Source organism: Lagopus muta, chromosome 4 (genome assembly GCF_023343835.1).
Source record: "Lagopus muta isolate bLagMut1 chromosome 4, bLagMut1 primary, whole genome shotgun sequence".
Classification (NCBI taxonomy): Eukaryota; Metazoa; Chordata; class Aves; order Galliformes; family Phasianidae; genus Lagopus; species Lagopus muta.
In genome coordinates, this window is record NC_064436.1 from 26,934,883 (window position 1) to 26,957,205 (window position 22,323).

At 48.0% G+C, this 22,323-nt stretch overlaps 3 protein-coding genes and 1 long non-coding RNA gene across 6 annotated transcripts; 1 reads left to right on the forward strand and 3 right to left on the reverse strand.

The window, feature by feature from the left end:
• Positions 1 to 4,610: 4,610 nt before the first annotated feature.
• On the reverse strand, positions 4,611 to 6,217 carry LOC125691882 (placenta-specific gene 8 protein-like). 3 transcript variants are annotated; one of them, XM_048941810.1, is made up of 5 exons: positions 5,996 to 6,217; positions 5,232 to 5,373; positions 4,988 to 5,112; positions 4,792 to 4,895; positions 4,611 to 4,692 (listed from the first exon to the last, which is right to left on the reverse strand). In XM_048941810.1, coding segments are annotated over exons 1-5 (594 nt in total). In that variant the 3' UTR covers positions 4,611 to 4,691. The 3 variants fall into 3 exon arrangements, with proteins under 3 accessions (XP_048797767.1, XP_048797768.1, XP_048797766.1); XM_048941811.1 differs by having other exon boundaries at positions 5,899 to 6,071; XM_048941809.1 differs by having other exon boundaries at positions 5,232 to 6,071.
• Positions 6,181 to 7,571, reverse strand: LOC125691883 (placenta-specific gene 8 protein-like). Its single transcript, XM_048941812.1, has 5 exons — positions 7,343 to 7,571; positions 7,068 to 7,193; positions 6,873 to 6,997; positions 6,391 to 6,494; positions 6,181 to 6,300 (listed from the first exon to the last, which is right to left on the reverse strand). Coding segments are annotated over exons 2-5 (342 nt in total). The 5' UTR covers positions 7,180 to 7,193; positions 7,343 to 7,571; the 3' UTR covers positions 6,181 to 6,299.
• A 2,191-nt stretch (positions 7,572 to 9,762) lies between these two features.
• Positions 9,763 to 13,511, forward strand: LOC125692264 (uncharacterized). The gene is made up of 3 exons (XR_007376554.1): positions 9,763 to 9,820; positions 10,008 to 10,097; positions 13,401 to 13,511. It is a non-coding gene; the product is annotated as an uncharacterized LOC125692264 (long non-coding RNA).
• Positions 12,943 to 21,059, reverse strand: COQ2 (coenzyme Q2, polyprenyltransferase). The gene is made up of 7 exons (XM_048942530.1): positions 20,689 to 21,059; positions 20,244 to 20,410; positions 18,051 to 18,172; positions 17,761 to 17,846; positions 16,790 to 16,923; positions 16,161 to 16,349; positions 12,943 to 13,504 (listed from the first exon to the last, which is right to left on the reverse strand). The coding sequence occupies exons 1-7, from the start codon at positions 20,963 to 20,965 to the stop codon at positions 13,349 to 13,351; spliced, it is 1,131 nt and encodes a 376-aa protein (XP_048798487.1). The 5' UTR covers positions 20,966 to 21,059; the 3' UTR covers positions 12,943 to 13,348.
• Between the last annotated feature and the right edge of the window lie 1,264 nt (positions 21,060 to 22,323).

The following is a 22,323-nucleotide window of genomic DNA, read 5'->3' on the forward strand; positions in this document are numbered from 1 at the left end:
TTGGACAGGTGTACTCTTCAATGAGTACGAAACTGGCTGGACGGCCGGGCCCGGAGAGCGGTGGTGAATGCAAATAAATCCAGCTGGTGACTGGTCATGAGCACCTTCCCCATCATCTTGGTCTGCTCCTTGAACTCCACCCTGATACTATTTGCCACTCAGTTCCTGACCAGGGCCATGTCCCTGAGCTCCCTTAAGAGGAAGAGGGCACTGAGGAAATGGCCTATCTGAGTAGATCACAGAGTCACAGGTCTGTAGGAGTTGGAAGGGACCTTTAGAGATCATCAAGTCCAACCATTCTGCCAAAGCAGGCTCCCTTCAGCAGGCTGCACAGATAGGCGTCCAGACAGATCTTGCCTATCTACAGATTAGGAGACTCCACAACTTCTCTGGGCAGCCCATTCCTGTGCTTCATCACCCTCACCATTAAGTTCTTTTGTATATTTGTGCAGACCTTGCTGCACTCCAGTTCATGGGTATTTCCTCTTGTCCTGTCCCTACAGACCACTGAAAAGAGGTTCGCTATGTTCCTTTGTCTCCCACACTTAAGATATTTATAAACATTAATTAAATCCCCTCTCAGTCTTCTTTTCTCAAAGCTAAACAGACTACTTTCCTCACAGAGGTTCTCTAGGCCCTTTATCATCTTTGTGGCCCTCCACTGTTCTCTCTCCAGGAGATCCTTGACTTTTTTGTACCAGGGAGCCCAGAACTGGATACAGCACTCCTGGAGAGGGCTGACCAGGGCAGGGGAGGATCACCTTCCTCATCCAAGATGCCACGCACTGCTGGCTCATGGCCAACCTGTTGTTCACCAGGACCACCAGGTTTCTCTCTGCAGAGCTCATCTCCAGCAGGCCGTGTCCCAGCCTGTACCCATACTTGCAGTTATTCCTTCCCAGGTGCAAGACTCTACACTTGGTTTTGTTAAACCTCAACTGATTTCTTACGTCCTGCTCTTCCCAGCTGGTGTCTGAGGTCTTGCACTGCCCTTCCCTTGCAGCAGCCAAGTTGGCAGAGAAGGAAGAAAAAGATGCAAGCCCAGAGTAAGTAAGAAGTGCTTTTTATTGGCCTTCAATAAAATGCATTTTCAAACTCCGTGTTTGACTTGAACCAAGGCCAGGTGCCCTCCGCTGCCTCTGTGGGACTCTGTAGGCAGCCATTTTGTTTTGGCACCGTGCCGCCATTTTGTGCCCAGGTTTTGTGCCCATGTGAAATGCCAGGATTGGCTGCTGGCCGTGCCTGGACGTGGTGTTATCGGGCTGCCCTGGGACTGGCTGCCAGCTACCCCCCCGTGGCCAGCTACTGCTCCTGCATCCATCCATGTGCATTTGTAATAGGCATTACAAATATATCTTATGTACTTGGAATCACAGGATCATAGAATCATTCAGGTTGGAAAACACCTTAAAGATCATCGAGTCCAACCACGATCTAACCAAACTACCCTAAACTTAGGATAGTATAAATAAATTTCTACTTAGATAGGACCATATAAACGTCGCCTGGCGTGTTTCTATTTTACATTAACACCTAGCTATGAAGCTCTTTTATAAAGGTACACAGTCCTACACGCCCGCCGCAAGCAGCCCCGTCGCACCGGGGCTGATGACACCTGAACGATTCCGCTCTCGGGGGCGGAGCCAAGAGGTTTGCAATCTGGGATTGGGCAGAGCGGAGGGAGGCGGGGCGGGATTGGCCATGCCGGCGCTATGCTCGGCTGTGATTGGCGGGCGGGGAGGGGTGGGAGAAGCAGAAGACACAAATTGCACGGGCACCTGGGCTCCGAGTCGGCTGGCCGTGGGCGTTGCTGTGGGGCCGTGTGTTGTGCTGCGGAGCGTGCCGGCCAGCTCGGTCGGGTGGAGAGTGGGGCCTGGGGCACCACGGAGCGGCCTTGGGGTCGGTCCAGCCCGTTTGGGCTGAAGCCTGGAGCGGGGGTCTCGGGTTAGGTATGTCCGGCGGCTTTGGAAGCGGTTTGGGTGCCGGTGGCGGTCGTGCAGGTGGTGGAGAAAAGCTTGTAATAAAACGAAATAAATGAAAGTAAATCGACCCTCACCCCTCCGGCGCCACCGCACAGCCGCACGGGCCGGGTCCTCCCTGCGAGAAGCTGCCGCCCCTCATTCCCAGCACCGCGTTTTGGGCAGGGTGTGCGCGCGTGCCCCCGGCCTTCCGCATCGCACACGGGTCACAGTCAGTCCTTAGTGTGGGAGCAAGCACGTGCTGTGCTGTCAGCCCCAAAATGTGTCAGCTCTGCGTTTTTGGGGACTCTAATGAGCTTGTTGGGCTGTTTTCAGGGTTCGGAAACCAAAGCCTGGTCATGCCTTTGTGGAGCTTAAAAAACAAGGAAAGTTTAAGCCTTGCATTTTCAGTAAATGAAAATGGAGCCAAAAGTTATGTGCTCTTGGGGCAATCAGGACAAAAAAAAAAAAAAAAAAAAAGCTGAGTTCTTCATTTTCAGAACTTGAAAATGGAGGGTGTGACATTTTGGGCATAACAAGCACCGAGGGCCGGTTTTGGAGCTCAGAACTGGAGGTAGACATGCATTTCTGAAGCTCATAGAAAGGCTAAAGTCCTACACTTTTTGTGATTAGAAATGTGGGATTCAGTTCTTTGTTTCCGAGACTCAGAAAAATATCTAAGCCTTACCTTTTCCAGGCTTGAGAATGCAGACTGGGTGCAGCACTTTTGAGCCTGAATCAATTATGTGGAGATGGAATTAGCCAAAGCTGACTCTAGTATGTGGCCTTGAAGAATCCATCATCTGTAGCTTCTACAACCAGAGCACCTTCAAAAAAGAGGAGCAACAAGAAACGATCTGGGACATCCAGTAGCCAGACAGTTTATGAGCTGGACTGTGCGCTGGTCCAGAGCTGAAAAAAAGCAGGAACAGAGTTATAATTAGTTGTGTGTCTTCCCAGAGAAGCAAGCAGAATTGCTGTATAGCACTGGTGACTATAGAGCCCTGCTGATCAGGCCCTGAAAGTCACTCTTTCTTGAGCCCCTGACTGCAGGGGAAAAGGATGGAGCAGTCTCACAGGCAGCCTATTAAACACAGTGATAAGGACACACAGCTGCTGAGCCAGGAGCCACGGCGTGCCTGATAAGCTTAGCAGGAAGAGCAGCGTCCTTGAGTGCAGGATGGAGAAACTAGGGTAACTAATTATCTGTGAGAGCAGAGTGGGCTGCCTGGAAAACAGCTGTCAGCAGCAGATAGGAAGGAGATCTCATTAAATCACAGAATCATCCGAATTGAAAGGGACTTTCCAGCCTGACCTTGAATGTCTCCAAGAATGGGGCTTTATCCACCTCTCTGGGCAACCTGTGCCAGTGCCTCATCACCCCTAGTGTAAAAAAGTTCTTCCTTATATCCAGTCTCAATATCCCCTCTTACAGATTGAAACAGTTTCTCTTTGTCCTTTCAAAGAGACCCTTTCCTTCAGTAGCCCCCCTTTAGATACTAAATGGACACTCTCAGGTCTTCCTGGGGCCTTCTCCTGGCTTCCAGCAGGAAGGACATTACTCCAACAGCTCCCGCCTTCCAAGCCACATCCTAAAACCCACCCATGCATTGATAGTGAAAAGGGATAAAATTAACTCAGTATTTACCCAGGAGCAGATTTGCTATGAGAGCTTCTCCGCAGGAGGTCTCCAGGGCAGATGGGACCCTGGTGGCCAGTGCCTGCTGATGCTGGGTGTTGTGACACCAGTAGCAAGACATTTCTTTGACTTCAGCTGGCCTCAGTCCTGGGAGCAGTTTGGTTTTGCCACACTGGAACCACCTTGAGTAAATGCATACAAACGTGCAGAAATACAAGGCATTGTAAATACGTAATCACTTCCAAAGTATAATAAAAAACAGAAACAAAGCTTCCGCGTCCCTTTGTATTGCAGAACTCTGCACATGCAGTCACCACCATCTCACACCCATGGGCAGGGAAACCTTTTCAGCACACGGCCAACACCCATGCAGCCCCACTGTTCCCAGAGGAGGGGAAAAAGGATCCCCAAAGGGGCCCTTCAGCAGTGTGGAGTAGAAGGGACAGGGCTGCAGGAGCTCAGGCTGGGGACACAGTCCTCATCTGTCACTGGTGTGTAGGCAACTCCCGTGCCCTGAGCTCAAATGCCTTTTTGCAGCAAAGCAGCCCACAAGCACATGTTTTTTCCCCAAATCTGAGGGCTCTGGGCAGGTGGACTCTGCACTGTGGTTCCTCATGAAGCTCATGCAGACATGAGAAGCCATCCTGTGGTCCCGACTGCTTCCCCATCCATGCCATCATAGGCCCTGCTGCTGCATGCAGGGGGGAGCTGAGGTTCCACATCTGGCTCAGCTTCTGCTTCATTACCTGTTTCTTTTTTTCCCCACCAAATTTTGCAGTCCTCGTGCAGTCTCATCCTGGTGCAAGTCTGCAAGAGAAGGTCTCTACCTGGTGTGCTCAGTGCTGCTCTGAATGCTCAGCAGAAAGCAGCGTGCTGTTCTCTGAGGTTGCAGCAGGACACCAAGGCATCATAAAATCAAAGAACAGCAAGTGAATAAACACAGACACACACACAGAAGTGAGGGCAAGCACTATTTATTGACTGAGTTACTGAAGGGGGGGGGGGGAATCACTGGGGAAAAAAAACAAAGAAAAGCCACAGCAAACCAAACAGTCCTAGAGGGCAGCATCGACTTCACAGGCAGGGGAGCAGCATCTGCAAGAGAAGGTGGTGTTGAGGGGTGGGACACACTGGGCCTGCTGGAAAGGGGCTCTGGAACACCCCGGGTGGCTCTACAGGGCAGGGAGCACTCACCAGAAGGTGCGCTGCTCTTTCCGATAGTCAATATCTCTCTTCAACTGGCAGAGAGAGCACATGGGGCAGCACAGCACCGAGCAGAAGTCACCCAGGATGGAGCCCTGATGAGAAAATGCCATCATGTGAAAAACCCCTCGTGGCTGAGCACCCATAGGGCCACCCAACACCGCTTCCCCCCCAGCCCACCACTGACCGGGATGTTGTAGCGGGTGCGGTACAGCGTCCGCATGGCCACGCTGCCGCCACACAGGCAGAACTCGTCCATGGCGTTGGCCACCTGGCAGCCCAGGCAGGGATAACAGAAGGCTCCACAGATGCCTGTGAGAAATGGAGGGAAGCCCCGAGCTCACAGTCTGACCCAGGACAGGGGGGAGCACAGCAACACTACCAACATCCCCTCAGGAGGGACGCAAGATATGGGGCTGATGCCTACTCACAGACACCGCAGTCAGACATGCAGTCCAACTTCCCCGTGTGCCACTTGCTGGGCTGTGGGGGTGCAGAGAAGCCAGGCTGGATTGTCACCACGTGACGGGTGGCCATGGTCGGAGCTTTGCACAGGGTGTCCTGGAAGGAAGGCTGGTGGGGAAGGAAGGAAGGGGTGTCCTCCCTCAGCAACTCCAGGGCAGCTTGCTTTTTTCCTCTGTCCTCCTCCCTGACCCACACCCAGCCACCATCTCCCACACAGTACTGCTGTAGCTCCCCTGCTCCCATTCTTCCCAGCCAAGAGGCTGCAGCCTCTGCCTGACACCCACTCCTCCCTCTATGCCGACACCCATCTGCCCCAAAACAGCTCCACTTGAGGAGCTTCACTCCTTCTTCACCCCATCTTGCTCTCTCTTCAGCTTTACAGCTGCAAGTGTTTTTCATTAAGTGATGGTAATGCCCTGCAACGTCCCATGCAAAAAGTTCCATGTGCTCTGCTTGCCCTGAATGGGGATAAAAGGCATGGCTGCTTTGTGCTCTCATCCCCAGCGCAAGGGTTAGAACCCAACATTGCTGCTGCTGCTCCTACAATGCCACAACCCCACTCCCACTAGAATACCCATCACCCCTTCCCTTGCCCAGGCAGTGCTGTTTCACCCCAATGTCCCACAGTCTCACCCCAAATCCCCCTCCAGCTGCACACGCCTGTCCTGCTCCTGGCGCTGTTCTGCTCTGCCCCACTCCCCATCCCTTTTATGCACTGGGTTCTGCCAACCTTTGCTCCTCCTGGCCAATGTCCACACGCCCCGCCTGCACAACATCCCCACTGCTCCCGCAGTGATGAGGAAGCCTGCTGATGTGACACAGGGTGACATGTCCACCAGTACCCCATGTGCATCCCATATCGCTTAGGAAAGGTACAATTGGGAAACCCTGGTGAAAACCCATCTGCACAAGACATAGAGGCAAGGCAAACGTTGCTCTTTATTGGGGGCATGAATGAAAGGGAGACATGCAATAGTCACAGCTGGCTCCGCGCCCCTTTCCCATGAGGCAGAGGCGGTGTCATCTCTATGGCATCTGCAAGGGTAGAAGAAGAGACAGTGAGGAGGAAGAGGCAATCACATACACCCTCCCATGGCGTGAGGCACAAGGAAAGGGCACACCGACCAGAAGATGCCCATTGCTCTCCTCCGATTGATGTCCCGCTTGATCTGGCAGACGGAGCACACGAGGCAGCAGGAGGAGATGCAGCAGTCAGAGCAGATGGAGCCCTGTGAGAGAGAGGCAGGCGTTAGGAGCGGGGCTTCCCAAAAACACGTTTTGGAACCAAGAAAGCTGTGCTGAGCCGGTCACTCTCCACATCTCATCTCTTTGTTGTGATCTGACTGCAGAGCAGCGGGCTGTCCTGCCTGCAGGTGATGATAACGCAGAAGGGGAGAAATGATGGCTTACCACCGGCCTTGAGAGAGCAACTTATCTTTTGTTTTCTCGGTCTGAGGCAGAGGGGAAAAGCACACACCGCGTCCTTCCATCGCCCGCACTTACGGGGCGGGCAGGAAGGGTGCAGAGCGCGGCCCCTCCGCGTGGCTGTGCGGGGGGCTGAGAGACAAAAGGGGGAAAAGGGAGCGTGCCGCCCGCGCCCCACTGACCGGGATGTTGTAGCGGGTGCGGTACAGGGTCCTCATGGCTACGCTGGTCCCGCAGAGGCAGCACTCGTTCATGTCGCCGGCCACCGTGCAGGCCAAGCAGGGGAAGCAGAACAGCCCGCAGCAGCCTGCAAAGGGGGACGCACCGTCGGCGCGCGCTCTCAGCCTCCGCCGCCCGCCCGACCCCCCGGCACTCACAGACGCTCCAGTCGGTGAAACAATCCATCAGCCCCGTCTGCCATATAGGGCTGGCGCTGGTGGTCCTGGCCATCGCCTGGGGCTGCAGGGTCACCACGGTGGGGACGGCCATCGTCGAGAGCCAGGCTGCGAAAGGAGGGGGCAGCAGTCAGGAGGGCTCGTTCTCGCAGAAGCCCCGCGCCCGAGCCCAGGTGTGCCAAGCAGAGCTGCTGGCACCGTGCTGGGGCACGTAGCGTTTGGAGGCGCCGGGAGCCGCTCCTCGGGGCTGCACTCACCTCGGTGCACCGACGGAGACGAGGAGGAAAGTGATGCCAGGCAGCGGGCGTTTTGCAACAAATTTGTTTCTCCCCCAATGAATGCAGAGCTCCTCCCTGTCCCGCATGTAGACTCAGAGCCCAGAACAGAAACCGATAGTCAGCCGCGGTGCTGCCGACCCTGCACGTGGAGCCCCGACACCTGCAGCAACAGACATTTCTTGCTGTAAGCAAGGAGCAGCCTGCCCGTAAAGCAACTTTTTAACGGCGTCCCTCGTTCCCCAAGTAGGACGTGGCAAACATTTTGCATTAAGCCAATCGCTGAGCAGGGGAAAGTAGGAAAATAGTGATTTGAAGAAGTAATTACACAAAATATTCTGTTAATGCTTCCTTGCAATACTGCAGTAGTCCTTAGATGTTGTGGTTGATAGTTGTGATTTAGTATTTTAGATAGGAAGACGTTGTAAGGCAGGTCTACTTTAACAAGGCGAAAGAAACAACAATGGAATGACGTGGTGAACAGCGAGAAGTTTCCCTTTGTCTTCCTTATCTGTGCGTGCAGAGACTATTCCAATTGCTCTGGCATTCCACAGCAATCTTTGGGACAAAAAGAGTGTTGGGAGGAAGTAAACGACCCCCAAGGACTAACAATGAACCATTACAACGCTGGAAGTACACTAGATGACATTGAAGATTGCTACATAAGGGTATATCTGTTAGGCAATCATTCGGGGTAGATAGGCTAAGAATTTGGGAATGCAGTGAATACCATAGAATTGGCAAGGTTGGAAAAGACCTACAAGATCATCCAGTCCCACTGTCCACCTATCACCACCAATAGTTCTCATTAAACCATGTCCCTCAGTACAACATCTAAATGTTCCTTGGACACCTTCATGGTTGGTGATTCCACCACCTCTTTGGGCAGCCTGACCATTCTTGCAGAGAAGTAGCATTTCCTAATGTCCAACCTGAATCTCCCCTGGTGCAATTCTCTCTCATCCTATTACGTACGTAATACATGTGAAAATATAACCTGCTTATGGACAATCAACTGGGGAAGCATTTTTGGAGAGTTATCTTGATGCTACCCCAGCGCTGCCAATAAAGAATACCTTGCTTAATGGTAACTAACTTTGCTGTTAAATTCCTACTCGTCAATTTCTTTAAATCAATACACATGTACTTTCATACACATAATTTTCCCTTGCTATCCGACTCCTTCCAGGCTGGGGAGCATGCGGCAGCACCATGCTACTAACCTGTGGAGGACAGCAGGGCACAGTGGGGCAAAGGCAACACTTGTGGCAGCAGTACTCAGAGCAGTGGGACGTGATGGCAGCGGGGCCAGGCCGTTCCTGTGTCAAACCATAGCTGCTGCTCCACCTAAAGCCAGGCACCCTGTCTTGCATCCACCTCTTCCCCCGGAGACCCAAGGTGCCTTCAGGCAGCAGGACGGGCAGACTCATGCTGTTATCTGCTCCCTGCATCCGGGGTGAGATTTGTTGGAAGCACTTTGAAGAAGCTTTGCCCCCATCAGCCGCTCACCAGACACCTATTTTCCACTACTGTGCGGACACTCGTGCTTTCCCTCTGCTCGTGGTCCCACCAAGCTCTGCAGTAACAAAGTGCTGTCTGTGCTGAGTGAGGTGCAGCACAGCCTTGGAGAGACGCAGCATCCAAGCAGGGACTGTTTCTAAACATCACCTCTTCTCCCACCTGTAAGCACGAGTCCTCACCCTGAGAGGATTTGTGCCCTGCTGTGCACAAACATACACAGAGGCACACACAGCTTTGGGCATTACTTTGTTTTCCTTCACCTTGCAGTGTTAGCCATATTTTTACACTTTGCTTTTATACTTTGTGGTATCTGGACAGGTTTCCTTTGCCAGCCCCGTGCATACAGACATTTGGTGGGCAGAGGTGCTGTTTTTCCTTACCAGCAACATCCTGAAAAAGAAAGGCACTGTGAAACCCACTCTCCACTGCCATTTCGTGTGTGTTTGAGGTAAGCACAGAAACACATCGAGGCATGGGGTGGAAGGAACCTTAAAGACCATCCATCTCCAAGCCACGCCATGGGCAGAGCTGCACCCACTAGCCCCAGGGCACCCCTGCTGCTGCAGGAGGAGCACGAGACTTCCATAGGTGCTACAGAATGTGAGCTTTTCTCAAACCTAAGTGGCTTAAAGACATGTTAATATGTAAGAAACCAACGAGTAACTTTTGCCATAATCCCTAAGGTACTGTTAGAAACATTAAGACACTTACTTAAAAATACGAATTTGTGTGCTGAATCATGGCCTGAACCTGTGATTGATCACCTGAGGTGAGAAAAGAGTCAGCCAGGGGAGCACAGGTTAAAGCAATTCACCTGTGCTGCCGGAAGCCTGGCTCCACCTCTCCTAGACCCATTTAAGAGCTGACTACCCTGTGGGGGAGGGAATCTCTTCTGGTGATTCATGTTGCTGGAGTTTTACAAGTGAGCCCAGGATATGGGTAAGTATCCTCTCTTTTCTGCTTTGGTGTAATAACTATGTAGCTAAGCTCTTTGGTACACTATAACATCTGTATATTCATTGATTGTACAGAATTACATTACTGTGTTCTTGTATTACCCCATAAGTGCTTCCTAATGAAAGTTCAATAGGAAGTTGAATGTATTCAGTTCTCTTTCTTGATATAGGTTAACTCAGCGAAGTTTGCACTGTGTTCCCTGGTGGAGATGGGTGTTGGCTCCTTGCCTTGGATGCACAATGCTTGCTTTGTCTGCTTGGTACAGGTTCTGTTTATTTCTTTGTTATCTACTTAGTACGTACAAGGACTTTATAAGCTAATTATTTAATGCTATGTTAGCAAAACTGGGAACAAATAGTCTTTCATTGTAGCAAGGCAAGCTATGGGAACTACCAACTTAACAAAAAAAAAGTAGTCAAAGGTCAGGAAAGAGGAAGAACATGATAGATGGGAAAAATGGCCATCATGGACTATCAGAGGGCTCTATCATGCGTGCCTGAACAACAGTAGTACATATTAATGAGTTCCCAAAAAATGTAAACTGCTTCTCAGGAATATAATTAATATGCATCTCCCACGTGAATAAAGCATATCTCTGACTTTGTGGGTGTGCACTTGGCTTGGTCCAAGATGCCTGGCACACTGAATAAAGAATGCCTGCCTTCTAACATCCCATTGGAATTAGAGTTTATTCCTATGTTTCAGATGACACTCTACAAACTGCAGATTTGTCACATAATTGTTTAGAAACTTACTGTATTTCATTTTTACAACTGGAAAACCTACTTTACAATTCCTAGGTAAGGATATCATTGGAAAAATCTGGGAAGAAAACTTTCTAACTCCAATGTGGTGTTGGAAAGCAGCATTCTCTTATTCCTCGCAATATGTACCAGGCAGCTTGACAAATCAAGCATGCACTCTTGGATTTCAGGTTATGTATTTAAACAGTTAAGACATACATATGCAGTGCATTTGCATACATATTATTTTTCCAATAAGTCATTAATATATGCAGATGTCCCTCTGGAGACATGCACAAGTCGGGGCCTACGATAGTTGTAGACCACTTACTACTACTTCTCTATTTCATTTTCAGCTTTATCACAGTACCATTTGGTTGTCCCACAGCTGTTTTCCCCAATTTGGCAAATTCCCATTGCTTGTTATGCCATAATGAGCAACTATCTCAGTGCACTACCACTTAAACCAATTTAAATGAAACCCAAGAAAAAGTCTTTGCACCTGGTGGTCCAGGTAGAAGACAAAAGTAATCTATTCTGAGTTCAGTGCTTCAGTGAAGGGGGATTGTTCAGAAAAACAAGACTGTTCCCATACCAAGAGAAAGCTAAACTTGAAAGTTTTGCAACTAGCACACATCAATTCCCTTTTGCTAAACTAATCTACTGCTCCCTATTGCTAAACCAGCCCGTATCAAGGATCAAGAAAGCTCCCCTCAGCTGACACAGTTGTGGTTCCTGAACTTCTCACTTCTTCCAACTTTTGGTGCAGTCAGGCCAAACAACCCGCTGTGATTTGTTCAGAAGGTACTTGATGTCACCAGGTGTTGTGGTTTAACCTGGCAGGTGGTTTTACCTGTGTGGTTTGGTCGTTGGCTCATCCCTTCCCAGTGAGATGGGGGAGAAAACTGGGGAAAACAAAGTAGAACTTGTGTGTTGAGATAAACTACTTAAGATAAAGGAAAAGGATAATACTTATGAGTGGGTGTATGTATATGTGAATGCATTAACAAGTGATGCAAAAGCAGTTGCTCACCAGCGCCCCGCTTGCCTCTTTCAAAACTCTCCTTCCACGTGATGTCACATGCTATGGAATATCCCTTCAGCTAGTTTAAGTCAGCTGTCCTAATTCTGTTCCCTCCCAGCTCCCGGGGCTCTTTGCTGTGAATGGCCTTGGCTCTATACAGCACTGCTTAGCAGCAACTATTAACATTTACTACATTTACATATTAACTATTAACTATTATCAGTGTGTTATCAACACTGCTTTCCTCCTAGAACCAAACATAGCATCATACCAGACAGTGAAGAAAACAATTCCTTCTCAGCTAAAACTAAGATCCAGGGTAGACAAGTGCATGTGCACCACCCACCAGCAGGTGAACAGAGGTCAGCTCTGGCATTTTAGGTTCCTGGAACAGGTGTGTCCGTTGCTCTCTCCACAGCAAGTCCCACAGTGCAGGCGCTGGTAGACAAAGAAAAGGGCAACCAGCATGCCAACTGCATAGCCAGCCAACCATAAAGCAGTGGAAACCTAGGAACGGTTTGGAGCCCTGTAGTTTTAACCTGCTGTTGCTATTCTCACTTTTCACGGGCCTCCTCCTACAAATAAGTTCCTTCCTCAAGTGTAGAAATACAAGAAAGCAGAAGGTAAACCAACTGGAATTGAAAGGAGGAAATAAGATTCAATTCTCAAGTCGAGTTGGTAGCTTAGCGCCAACCACTACTTATGTACACTTGGCTGGTGTTAGCTGCTGATTGTTAAGTTGGTAGTCCACATTCAAATCATGGAATCACAGAATGGTTGGATTGGAAGGGAACCTTAAAGCCTACCCACCCCAACCTCCTGCTGTGGGCTGGTTGCCCTCACTGGCTCAGGCTGCCCAGGGCCCTGTCCAACCTGACCTTGAGCACTTCCAGGGATGGGGCATCCTGGGCAGCAGTGCAAGGGCCTCACTACCCTCTAAGTAAATAATTTCTTGCTAATATCTAACCCAAATCTTCCACCCTTTAGTTTAAACCCCATTCTCCCTTCTACTGTCATTATAGGACTGTGTAAAAAATTTTGTTTCCAGCTTATAAACTTCTTGTCAATTACTGGAGAAGACCACAAAGAAGTCTCCCCGGAGCTTTTAAAGCTAAACAAACACAATTCTCTCAACCTTTCTTCGTAGGAGAGGTGCTCCAGCCCTCTGAGCATCTTCATAGCCCTTCTCTGGACCTGCTCCAATAGCTCTGCATCCCTCTTGTGCCAGAGGCCTAGGGCTGTATGCAGTGTTCTGAACAAAAATTACTCTAAAATACTTTACATAACAAGCTCCAACTTGGGATGTAAATTCTTGTGAAATAAACCGTAACACCAAATACATACAGACAGATTTTATTTACATACTGGAACTGCTTTGCATTTTCCCATGTCCTGCCACTGAGACATCAGTCTTGTTCTGTACAAACTGCTGGGCTCATAGTCTGGAGAGCAGGCCAGGAGTTCCCTTGTATTACATAGGACCAACTGAACAGCCTCACTACTAGGGAGGTTGAAGTCATTCAAGAGTAGTCACAGCTTACATTGTAAGATGGTTTCATGTGCTTGGTTTTGTTGTGTTTTGTTGGTTTTATTTGTTTTTAGAAAAAAAAAGTTCATCAGATTTCTATAAATAAATAGAACCAGAAATAATCTGGAGTTAAAAATGCTCCACTCCATCTTAGAGGATGGCATCTTATATTAATTTTAGCCAGATTAAAACATCAGTATCTATAATAATTTCAACTACCTGCTTTCTAAAGGCTCTTCTACAGTTTCAGATTTTTTCGTTTTCCAGAGATTTCCAAGCATGATCCCTATGAAGAGCAGAACTCCTACAGTACGATTTGAAGCAAATTTCTTCCAACAGTCTTCAGGCTTATCTATATCCAAAGTGTAAATCTGCAAAAGCACAGTATAAACATACCACCGTTAGCATTATACTGACATACAAAGATTTGACATATCACAGTCACAGAGAGATCCATAAACTCAAAACCTCTCAGGTTCTAAACCTACCCTGAACCCCAAAAGAAACAGGAATGCTCTGTGCTTGCAGAGGATGGGATTACTTGGACCTGACTCCTGGACTCTCTCAATGAATCACAGTACAAGCAGTCTAGATACGCCTGTGTGCAGTTTGATAATAAAATCTGTAAAAATGTCTGAGCAGGTAAAGAAGCCTTCGGAGATTCTCCTCAGCAGGAAGGAAGCTAATTCTTCAACAGAAACTTTAAGAAAGAAAACAGCAAAAGTACATTCCTGCACCTTCCGTTTCCCTGCTCACACCCTGTGCTATGGTAGAAACAAGGTAGGAGAGGGAAAGCTGTGGAGCTCCTGTCCTGCCCAGCCACACCAGACACTACAACTGGCTAATGCTTAGCTGCTTCTCACTTTTTACCTATGTCCCCCTTGCAAAGAGGAACTAGGACACCTGCTCACAGCAAGACTTGCGCAGCTTGGCAGCTGTTCACAGCTTGAGATGAAAAAAACCACACAGTGCAGCAAGAGCAAAGTTATTGAAAAACAAGAGCTAGAAATGAAACTTGATACAGAAGTTTTACAGGAAGAATGATGAGAGTAAAGCTTAAACAACAAAAGTGAAAGCATTCCATAGAGACACCTCCCAAAACCTCAAGTCGTGCAATTCACCCCTGCACTACCCAAGAAGTCATGAGAGAGCACATCCAACTGAAAGAAATAAAAGCCTCCCTAGCAAACCCATTCCTCTACTGTCTGCACCTGGGCAGAGATGAGGTTCTCATCAAACTATCTGAAATGCTGCCTGCACCTCTGAATCCTGTGTTATTCACACCTTTAAAGCCTGTCAGCAACTTGAGCACAGAGAAATGAAAACACAAGAAGGCTAAGTGAAACCCAACAGCAGCCAAGCTGTAAGATGTACCTTCAGAAACACAATGCAAATTAGACATCTCAGTCGTCTTCAGCAGCACAGAAATTTGATAACAGCGTGACCCAAACTCTTCTCTCAGGCATAAATTCAGTAACTTAAGGAAAACCTATCCCTTACATGGCTTATTAGGCTCTCTAAGCTCTGTTAGGCAAGCGTTTGGAAGTCTTGAACAACGTGAAAATTTAGGCAGAACTAATATTAGAATAGTCCTTAGGAGGGCTACTAAGATGATCAGAGGGCTGGAGCACCTCTCCTACAAAGAAAGGTTGAGGGAACTGGGCTTGTTTAGCTTGGAAAGAGAAGGCTCCAGGGAGACCTCATTGTGGCCTTTCAGTACTTGAAGGGAGCATATAAACAGGAGGGGGAATGGCTGCTTACGAGGTGGACAGTGATAGGATAAGGGGGAATGGTTCTAAACTGAGACAGAGAAGGTTTAGGTTAGATATTAGGAGGAAGTTTTTCACTCAGGGGGTGGTGACACAATGGAACAGGTTGCCAAGGAGGTTGTGGATGCCCCATCCCTGGAGGCATTCAAAGCCAGGCTGGATGTGGGTCTGAGCAGCCTGGTCTGGTGGTTGGCGACCCTGTCCATGGCAGGGGGGGTGAAATTTGATGATCATTGTGGTCCTTTTCAACCCAGGCCATTCTATGATGAAAAGCTACTTTGTGGCATGCTTGTATGGCTTAGCTATTGTCTTTGCCCCTTACATCCTGCACCTTCACCAATAAAATTCACTCAGCAGGAAGGTAATTTTCACTTGTGCCACAGCTAGCAATGTGAGGCCACTCTGCAGTGAAAAGTGGAATGCTTTCCTCCATGAATTTCCACAATACCTACAGAAAGCAGTTGCTGACAGGTAACAGACCACAGTATTGCAGGAGTTTTATAACCCACGAATATGTTTAGTACCTATGAGCTGCATAAACTTTCCTGCTAAAGAGTCACTTACATATAATGGGCCCTAAAACAGCAAGTTTCATATTAATTCCATTCTTCCCCTCTCAGATTGTTGACAGTATTACTGCTATGTTACTACCACTCACCTGCAAAGGCCAGCAATTACTTTTCCTAAGGACTAACTTGTCACAAGACTGGAGAATGCAGTCATTTGGATAACAAGATCCTATCTGCCTCCTTCATGGGCAGGCTCAATTTTCTTTTTTTTTTTCCTGATATACATTAAAATTTGTAACCCTGTGCAAGTACAAGAACTTTACTATTTTTCTGCTGTAAAAACAACAGTGAATTAGAACTGTCAGATATCAAGAAATTATAGTATTGACATTTGCTACTGAAGGTAGTGAGGAGAAAACCATAGATACATGATACTGAGGTAGATCTAACTGCAGCTGCTATCAGAAGCAGGAAGACATCACAGCTTAAGGTGAGGCAGAAATGATTAGAAACAGATTGAAAATGAGTGCTCTACAGCCTATGGACCACTGGAGGTCTCTTCAAAAGAGAGGTCTGTAAAAGTTACTTATGAGAAGCAAGCTTTTGTCGAAAGATTTAAATTATTTTTACACAGGTATTTACAAGACAATTGTTTTTTATGTACTTGATAAATTGCCAGAGGTTGAAAAGCACTCTGATTCCTTATCAAGAACATCTACGAACAGAAAGTAGAAACGAATCCATCTAACCTGATGTGCTAGGTGAGCACCTACAGCAGCCACTGCTGAGTAATATGGGAAAGTCTGGTCACAGTTCATTCCTGCCACACACAAACCCGAGACCATTGCTGTGCTGAAGCCGCTGAGCCACTGTTTTGTATCTTCCTTGAATTTCAATGCTGTGGACTTAACACCAATAATGATGTCGTCCCTCTTATCCTAGAACGAAAGGGTCAATTAATAGAACATCTATAATCTAACTGCCACTTCATAAGAAAAGTAAAATGGGGAGCCTTTGTAAAGCCTCCAACTGTTGTTAATAGGAACCCTATTTAAGTGAATTTGTAGGTCCCCAAATTAAAATCCCAATTAAAAGGTAGGTCCTTAGAGCTGGGGTAGCAGCCAATAGCTAATGCCAGCTGCACATTTATTTATGCAGTGCAGACATGGGGGCATGAAAATCACTTTACACTTCCCACTTTTCGTCTGCTATGTAAAACATTAGCAAAAAGCAATAAAAGGTCCAAGGGCTGGGCTTCCTTTGGTGGTCATCTGAGGGTGAAGAATTGCAGCAGGTTAGCATAATGACTTGAAACCAAGGCTGTATATTAAGCAAACAAACACACACACAGCTGTAAAGTTTATCACTGCTGCTCTACCTGGTGAGCATATATGGTGTCGTAGACCAGGGTCCACATGACTCCAGCAAAGTATAAGGGCAGGCACACGGACCAGTCGCAGGACCCCTGGATGGCAGACCAGCCAAGGAGGGCTCCCCAGTTAAACGTAAGTCCTAAAAACAAAGAGAACCAAAGGAAAAAAAGTTAAAAAAAGGTGCCAGGAGCAGTCTGAATTACATATATACAATTCGTTATCATTTGCTCAAGCATATGGTGTGCCTGCAGCTTTTTCTACAATACTGGTATCTCTATTTTCTAGCTCATAGCTTCAGTCAGGTTAAGTAATAGACATCATTTGAAATTAAATACTATGGAGATATAAGGAGAAATATGCACGGCTACATACTCTCCCCCCATTTAAATTTGATTTTGTTATCCGAAGGAAGCATTTGCTCAAAATTATTCCACTGCACTGACATCAATGCACTTCAATGTCTGTAAAATTGACTACAAAAGAGTTCACAGCAGCCAAGCGTGGCACTTCCAGGCTGAAAAAGGCAATTCTGGCTGATAAAGCTGAGGGCAGCTGGAGTGAAGAGGCCAAGGTACACGGAGATGTGTTAGTGGCACACTCTGAAATGGAAGCGTCATCATCTTCAGTATAGGACTTGATGTAGAGGCTGAAGACTGAACAAATGAATTTTTAAGAAAGGTTTAAAGACAACCCTTAAAGTAGAGCTGTTTCTCAAGTGCCAAACATTCATTCTCTATCTCAACACTACAAAAGACAGGACTGTTTATGAATAAAAAAATGAGACAGCACACAGCTCCTGTATGTGTTATACATTGCTTAAGAAGCTTCTGGAACAGCAGAATGTTGTCTGCAAGGTAATCTGATTTTAACACATAGTTGCATAAAACCAGATTGCTGAAGCTCAATTACTAACTAAATGGGGGAACTCCCCAAAAGCTAAATCAGAAGGAAGGAACTGAAAACGTTTCCAACTCACCCAGAACTAACTGGGGCCAATATGTTATTCTCTTCATCAGAGGGTAGGTGACCACAAGAGACAAGGAGGCTGCTCCCAGGATGATACTGTAAAAAGTACAAAGCAACCTTACTGCTTGCTGGTCTAAAGATCCCAAGACATTGCATGTGCTGAACTACTGAACTACAAGTACTGAACTACTTCCATGACTTCAACCCCTCTGACCCCAGCACATTTGCTGTTCACAATTTGCATCCTTAACAAGGACAAAGAAGGAAACTCTAAGCAACAGAAGATAACTTGTCTGCCACCTGTAGTAATTCAGACACAGGAGCACACAGAGAGCCAGGCTGAGCTGTCCACCAAGGAAAACAAAGGACTGAAAAGTGGAGATTTCTCCAGATGACAGGGGTCTTCCTGCTGTCCTTGCAACCTAAACATGGAAAGAATCATGTTAATACACAACTCAACATATTCTGAAGCCAACTTCCTACAGCATACTAAATAGGTATCAAGTGTTTTGCACATGCCTTAACAATGTGAACTTATATATACCCCCTTAATTTGTTTTTCCTCTATTCCTAAATAACTTCTGCTAAAACTTCAAATACTGTTTTTGCAGTTTAAATACATGCTTTACACTGCTGTGACCAACACTATTGCACATCAAAACTAGGACATGACATGATCCATTTAAAGAAAAAAATAAAATACACATCTATCAAAAAATCACTCATATCAAAACCAAATCCCAAACCATGACTAGCAGCACAAACCAATCCTGCTACTGACTCAGCCTGCAGCACATTTGTTCTGCAGGCTGCCTTCTGAAGTATATAAGAAAGACCTGCTATGGGAACATTTGAGCCTTTACATTTAACCACATCAGATTAATGCATAAATATACGAATTACGATATCAAGTCCAGCATACTGATTGCACACCCTGGGAAATCTTGGCACATGGAGCTGTTAATAATCTCTGAACCCTAAACTAGCCAAAGATGCCCCAAAACCTTTATTGAGTCATTACTTCCCCAGTAGGACAGATAGAACAGTGCTGGAAGGAAAACCTCACAGTGGCCAATATTCAAAATCACAGGGCAAACCTAGGATCAGAGAAGAAAATAAACCAATAGTGAAGTTTCACCAGGATACTCCCTTCCACCATGCATGTACATGTCAGCACCTGGCACTGCCTTTTGTTAATTTCTCGCTAGTGAACAAAAGGGAGGAAGAAACATATCATAGCAGAGAGGATAAGTTCATACTTGGGCATGATTCTCTCAGCAGTCATTCTCTAGAGGAAATTAACGATAATCAAATAAATACTTATATATTTTTAAAAGGATGGAATCATAAATCATTAAGCAAGTGTAAATTTAAGTGTAAGTGTAAATTTAAGTGTAAAATTTAAGCAAGTGTAGAGTCTTGCATCTGGGGAGGAATAATTGCATGCACCAGTACAGGTTGGGGGATGACCTGCTGGAGGGGAGCTCTGCGGAAAGGGACCTGGGTGTCCTGGTGGACAACAGGTTGGCCATGAGCCAGCAGTGTGCCCTTGTGGCCAAAAAGGCCAATGGCTTACTGGGGTGCATTAAAAAGAGCGTGGCCAGCAGGTCAAAGGAGGTGATCCTCCCCCTCTACTGTGCCCTGGTAAGACCTCATCTGGAGCACTGCGTCCAGTTCTGGGCTCCCCAGTACAAAAAAGACAGGGATCTCTTGGAAAGAGTCCAGCGGAGGGCCACGAAGATGGTGAAGGGCCTGGAGCATCTCCCCTATGAGGAAAGGCTGAGTGAACTGGGTCTGTTCAGCCTTGAGAAAAGGAGACTGAGAGGGGACCTGATCCAGGTCTATAAATATCTAAGGGGTGGGGGGCAGAATGGCGAGGCCGGACTCTTTTCAGTGGTGAGTGGAGACAGGACAAGGGGAAACGGCTGGAAACTGCAGCATAGGAAGTTCCGCACAAATGTGCGCAAGAACTTCTTTACAGTGAGGTGACGGAGCACTGGAACAGGCTGCCCAGGGAGGTGGTGGAGTCTCCTTCTCTGGAGACGTTCAAGACCTGCCTGGATGCCTACCTGTGCTACCTGGTGTAGGGAACCTGCTTTGGCAGGGGGGTTGGACTCGATGATCTCTGGAGGTCCCTTCCAACCCCTACAATTCTGTGATTCTGTGATTCTGTGATAAATCATAGGATTGTCAAATGTTTGGGTTGGAAGGAACCTTAAAGCCCACCCAATGCAAACTCCTGCTGTGGGCTGCTTGTTCTCCACCAGCTCAGGCTGCCAAGAGCCCCATCCAACCAGGCCTCGATCACCTGCAAGGATGCGGCATCCACAGCCTCTCTGGGCAGCAGTGCCAGGGCCTCACCACCCTCTGAGTAGATTGCTGCAGTCCTATGCAGTAGCATTATACAAAACAAAATTATTTCCAGGACCCTAGGAAGAAACACAGACAAATGAATTGCATGCGTGCTGGAAAAAGGGGGAGGAAAATCTCCACCTGTTTGTCGTAGTCACGGTCCCACAGGTCGTTGATGGTGCAGCCAGCCCCACGCATGAGGACCGCCCCGGCGCCAAACAGGGACAGCATGTGCCAGTCAGGTAGGCAGCCCGGCTCTGCCGCCAGCCCGATGCTCCAGGTGCACGGCAGGTACAGCAGCCACGTCCCTGCAGGCAGAACGAGGTCAGAACGGGCAAGGAGAGAAAGAGGGCATCACCGATCAGGCTCACGCCTCCATCGGGCACGCCTCAGCGCCGTGGTAACCGCGCTCCCCGCCACCGCCGGGGATGCCATGCGAGTCGCCATGGTTACCGCATCCTTCGGATCCCGCGCCCCCCGCGTTGCTACGCCCGCCGCGTTGCCATGGTGACGGCGCCCCCGCCCTCCATTGGCCGCCGCGTCGCCGCGGCTACCACGTGACGCAAGCCCCGCCTCGCGCACGTACCGGCGGGCTGATGCAGGCGCATCAAGTGTAGATAGGGCCGCAGCGGACCCGGCGCGGCCCGCACCAGCTCGGCCGCCGAGAAACTGAGGGTCCGCGGAGGATCCGGGGGGGCGGCCGGGCAGCGGAGCGGCAGGGCAGCGGTGGCGGCCAGGGTCGGACGCGCGGCGTGGAAGCGGTAGAAAGCCCGGCTGAATCTCGCCAATAGCGCCGCCATCTTGCCGTCGCCAGACGCGCTTTCGCGTCTTCCGGCGGGGCGATGTGGCGCTGCACGCCGCATGCGCGGTGCCGTCTGTCCGCCGCGGGGCCGCCACAGTAGGGGTGGCGTATGGATGGTTGGCCGGTGTTACCGGCTTTTCGCAACTGTTACTGGCTCTTTTCGGTGACAGGAGTGACACCGAAAGCTGGCAATCAACAGGAGACGTCCAGCAGCCCTTGACTGTGTGGGGGCCTTGCCTGACACTGGCTCTGAGCAGCAGTTGCTCCGCCTGAAGGAGCCAAGTGACAACACGTTTTAGTCTCTCGACTACTGTAGTGCAGCATCTCACTACAAGCCCGCCTGCTTTGGGTACAGAATTTGCCTGAAGTGTTTAATGCATGCAATTTCCTTCAGGTTACTAGCATGCAAAGACATATGTACCCACGCAGCAGTGTATGTCTCGTTTTCTAGACCATAAACACGAAACATTCACAGTTTTGCAAAAGGCTTCCAGATCTGCAGCCTCATCTCCTTGGTTCTGTTACTTAATCGTAAATAAAGCATAAACTGGGAACATGAGCTTTGGATAGAGCTGTAAAAGTTAATCTGGTGAGTGTGATGTGGGCAATAAAAACTTTCCTGAGCTACCATTGAGGGGTTCTTAGAAAACAGTTTCCCTATCATACTTCCTTCAGCGCTGTGAGCTGTTGCACGGATAAAAACCAAGAGAAACAGTTTTAGTTCCACAAATTGCTGACTGCCAGGAGGAAGTAGAAAACCATTGTAATAACAAAGTGACTTTCACATGTTTCCAGTCACCATTCTGATAAGTGGCACTCCACAGCTGTAAATCAATGTGCAAGGGATACTCCTGCTCTGGCTGAGTAAAACTCAGAAATTTTTATTTCTTTTTTTCCATTTTAATCATGTTTCATGACAAGAACAGTCACCCCAGGCTTAATTCAGGCCTAGGAAACCTCCAGGAAAGCTTCACTGCTGTTTATCTATGCTGGAGGAAACCATCCTGCATCCTGACCTGTACTGTCAGACACAGCTCACTGTCTTGTTAAGTTTTATTCCATTTGCTGTTACAATGACAGGGTTTCTGGTCATATCCTCTGAAATAAGCAATGAGCAAACTCCAGGGCTTCTGCAGGCTACATTTAAGAAGTTTGGGAAAACAAGCTAGAAAAGTTTTTTTTATCAGTGGATTTCTATTCCTTGTAAAGTACCCTAGCCCTTCATAAGCAATATCTAGGGAATGAAAGATTTCAGATGTTAAAGAAATCATCTAATGTCTTTAACGTCCCACTGCCATCTTCCTCTCACAATTGCCAAATTGTTCCCCATTCTCAGAAGATTCCCCTTTCCCTATTTTCATGTGACTGATATTACTCCACCTTCCATAAACTGATCTACAGTAAACCAAGTGTGAGCAA

Coding starts and splice junctions, on each gene's coding strand:
- LOC125691882 (XM_048941809.1), bottom strand. CDS start 5,763: ATGAGAGCACAAAGCAGCCATGCCTTTTATCCCCATTCAGGGCAAGCA. Junction 5,113..5,231: donor CATGTCTGACTGCGGTGTCT/GTGAGTAGGCAT, acceptor CATTTCTCACAG/GCATCTGTGGAGCCTTCTGT. Junction 4,896..4,987: donor GCACCCGCTACAACATCCCG/GTCAGTGGTGGG, acceptor TTTTCTCATCAG/GGCTCCATCCTGGGTGACTT.
- LOC125691883 (XM_048941812.1), bottom strand. CDS start 7,179: ATGGCCGTCCCCACCGTGGTGACCCTGCAGCCCCAGGCGATGGCCAGG. Junction 6,998..7,067: donor TTTCACCGACTGGAGCGTCT/GTGAGTGCCGGG, acceptor CCCCCTTTGCAG/GCTGCTGCGGGCTGTTCTGC. Junction 6,495..6,872: donor GCACCCGCTACAACATCCCG/GTCAGTGGGGCG, acceptor TCTCTCTCACAG/GGCTCCATCTGCTCTGACTG.
- COQ2 (XM_048942530.1), bottom strand. CDS start 20,965: ATGCGGCGTGCAGCGCCACATCGCCCCGCCGGAAGACGCGAAAGCGCG. Junction 18,173..20,243: donor ACCGTGACTACGACAAACAG/GTGGAGATTTTC, acceptor TTCCATGTTTAG/GTTGCAAGGACAGCAGGAAG. Junction 16,924..17,760: donor TTGGCCCCAGTTAGTTCTGG/GTGAGTTGGAAA, acceptor CTTTGTTTTTAG/GACTTACGTTTAACTGGGGA.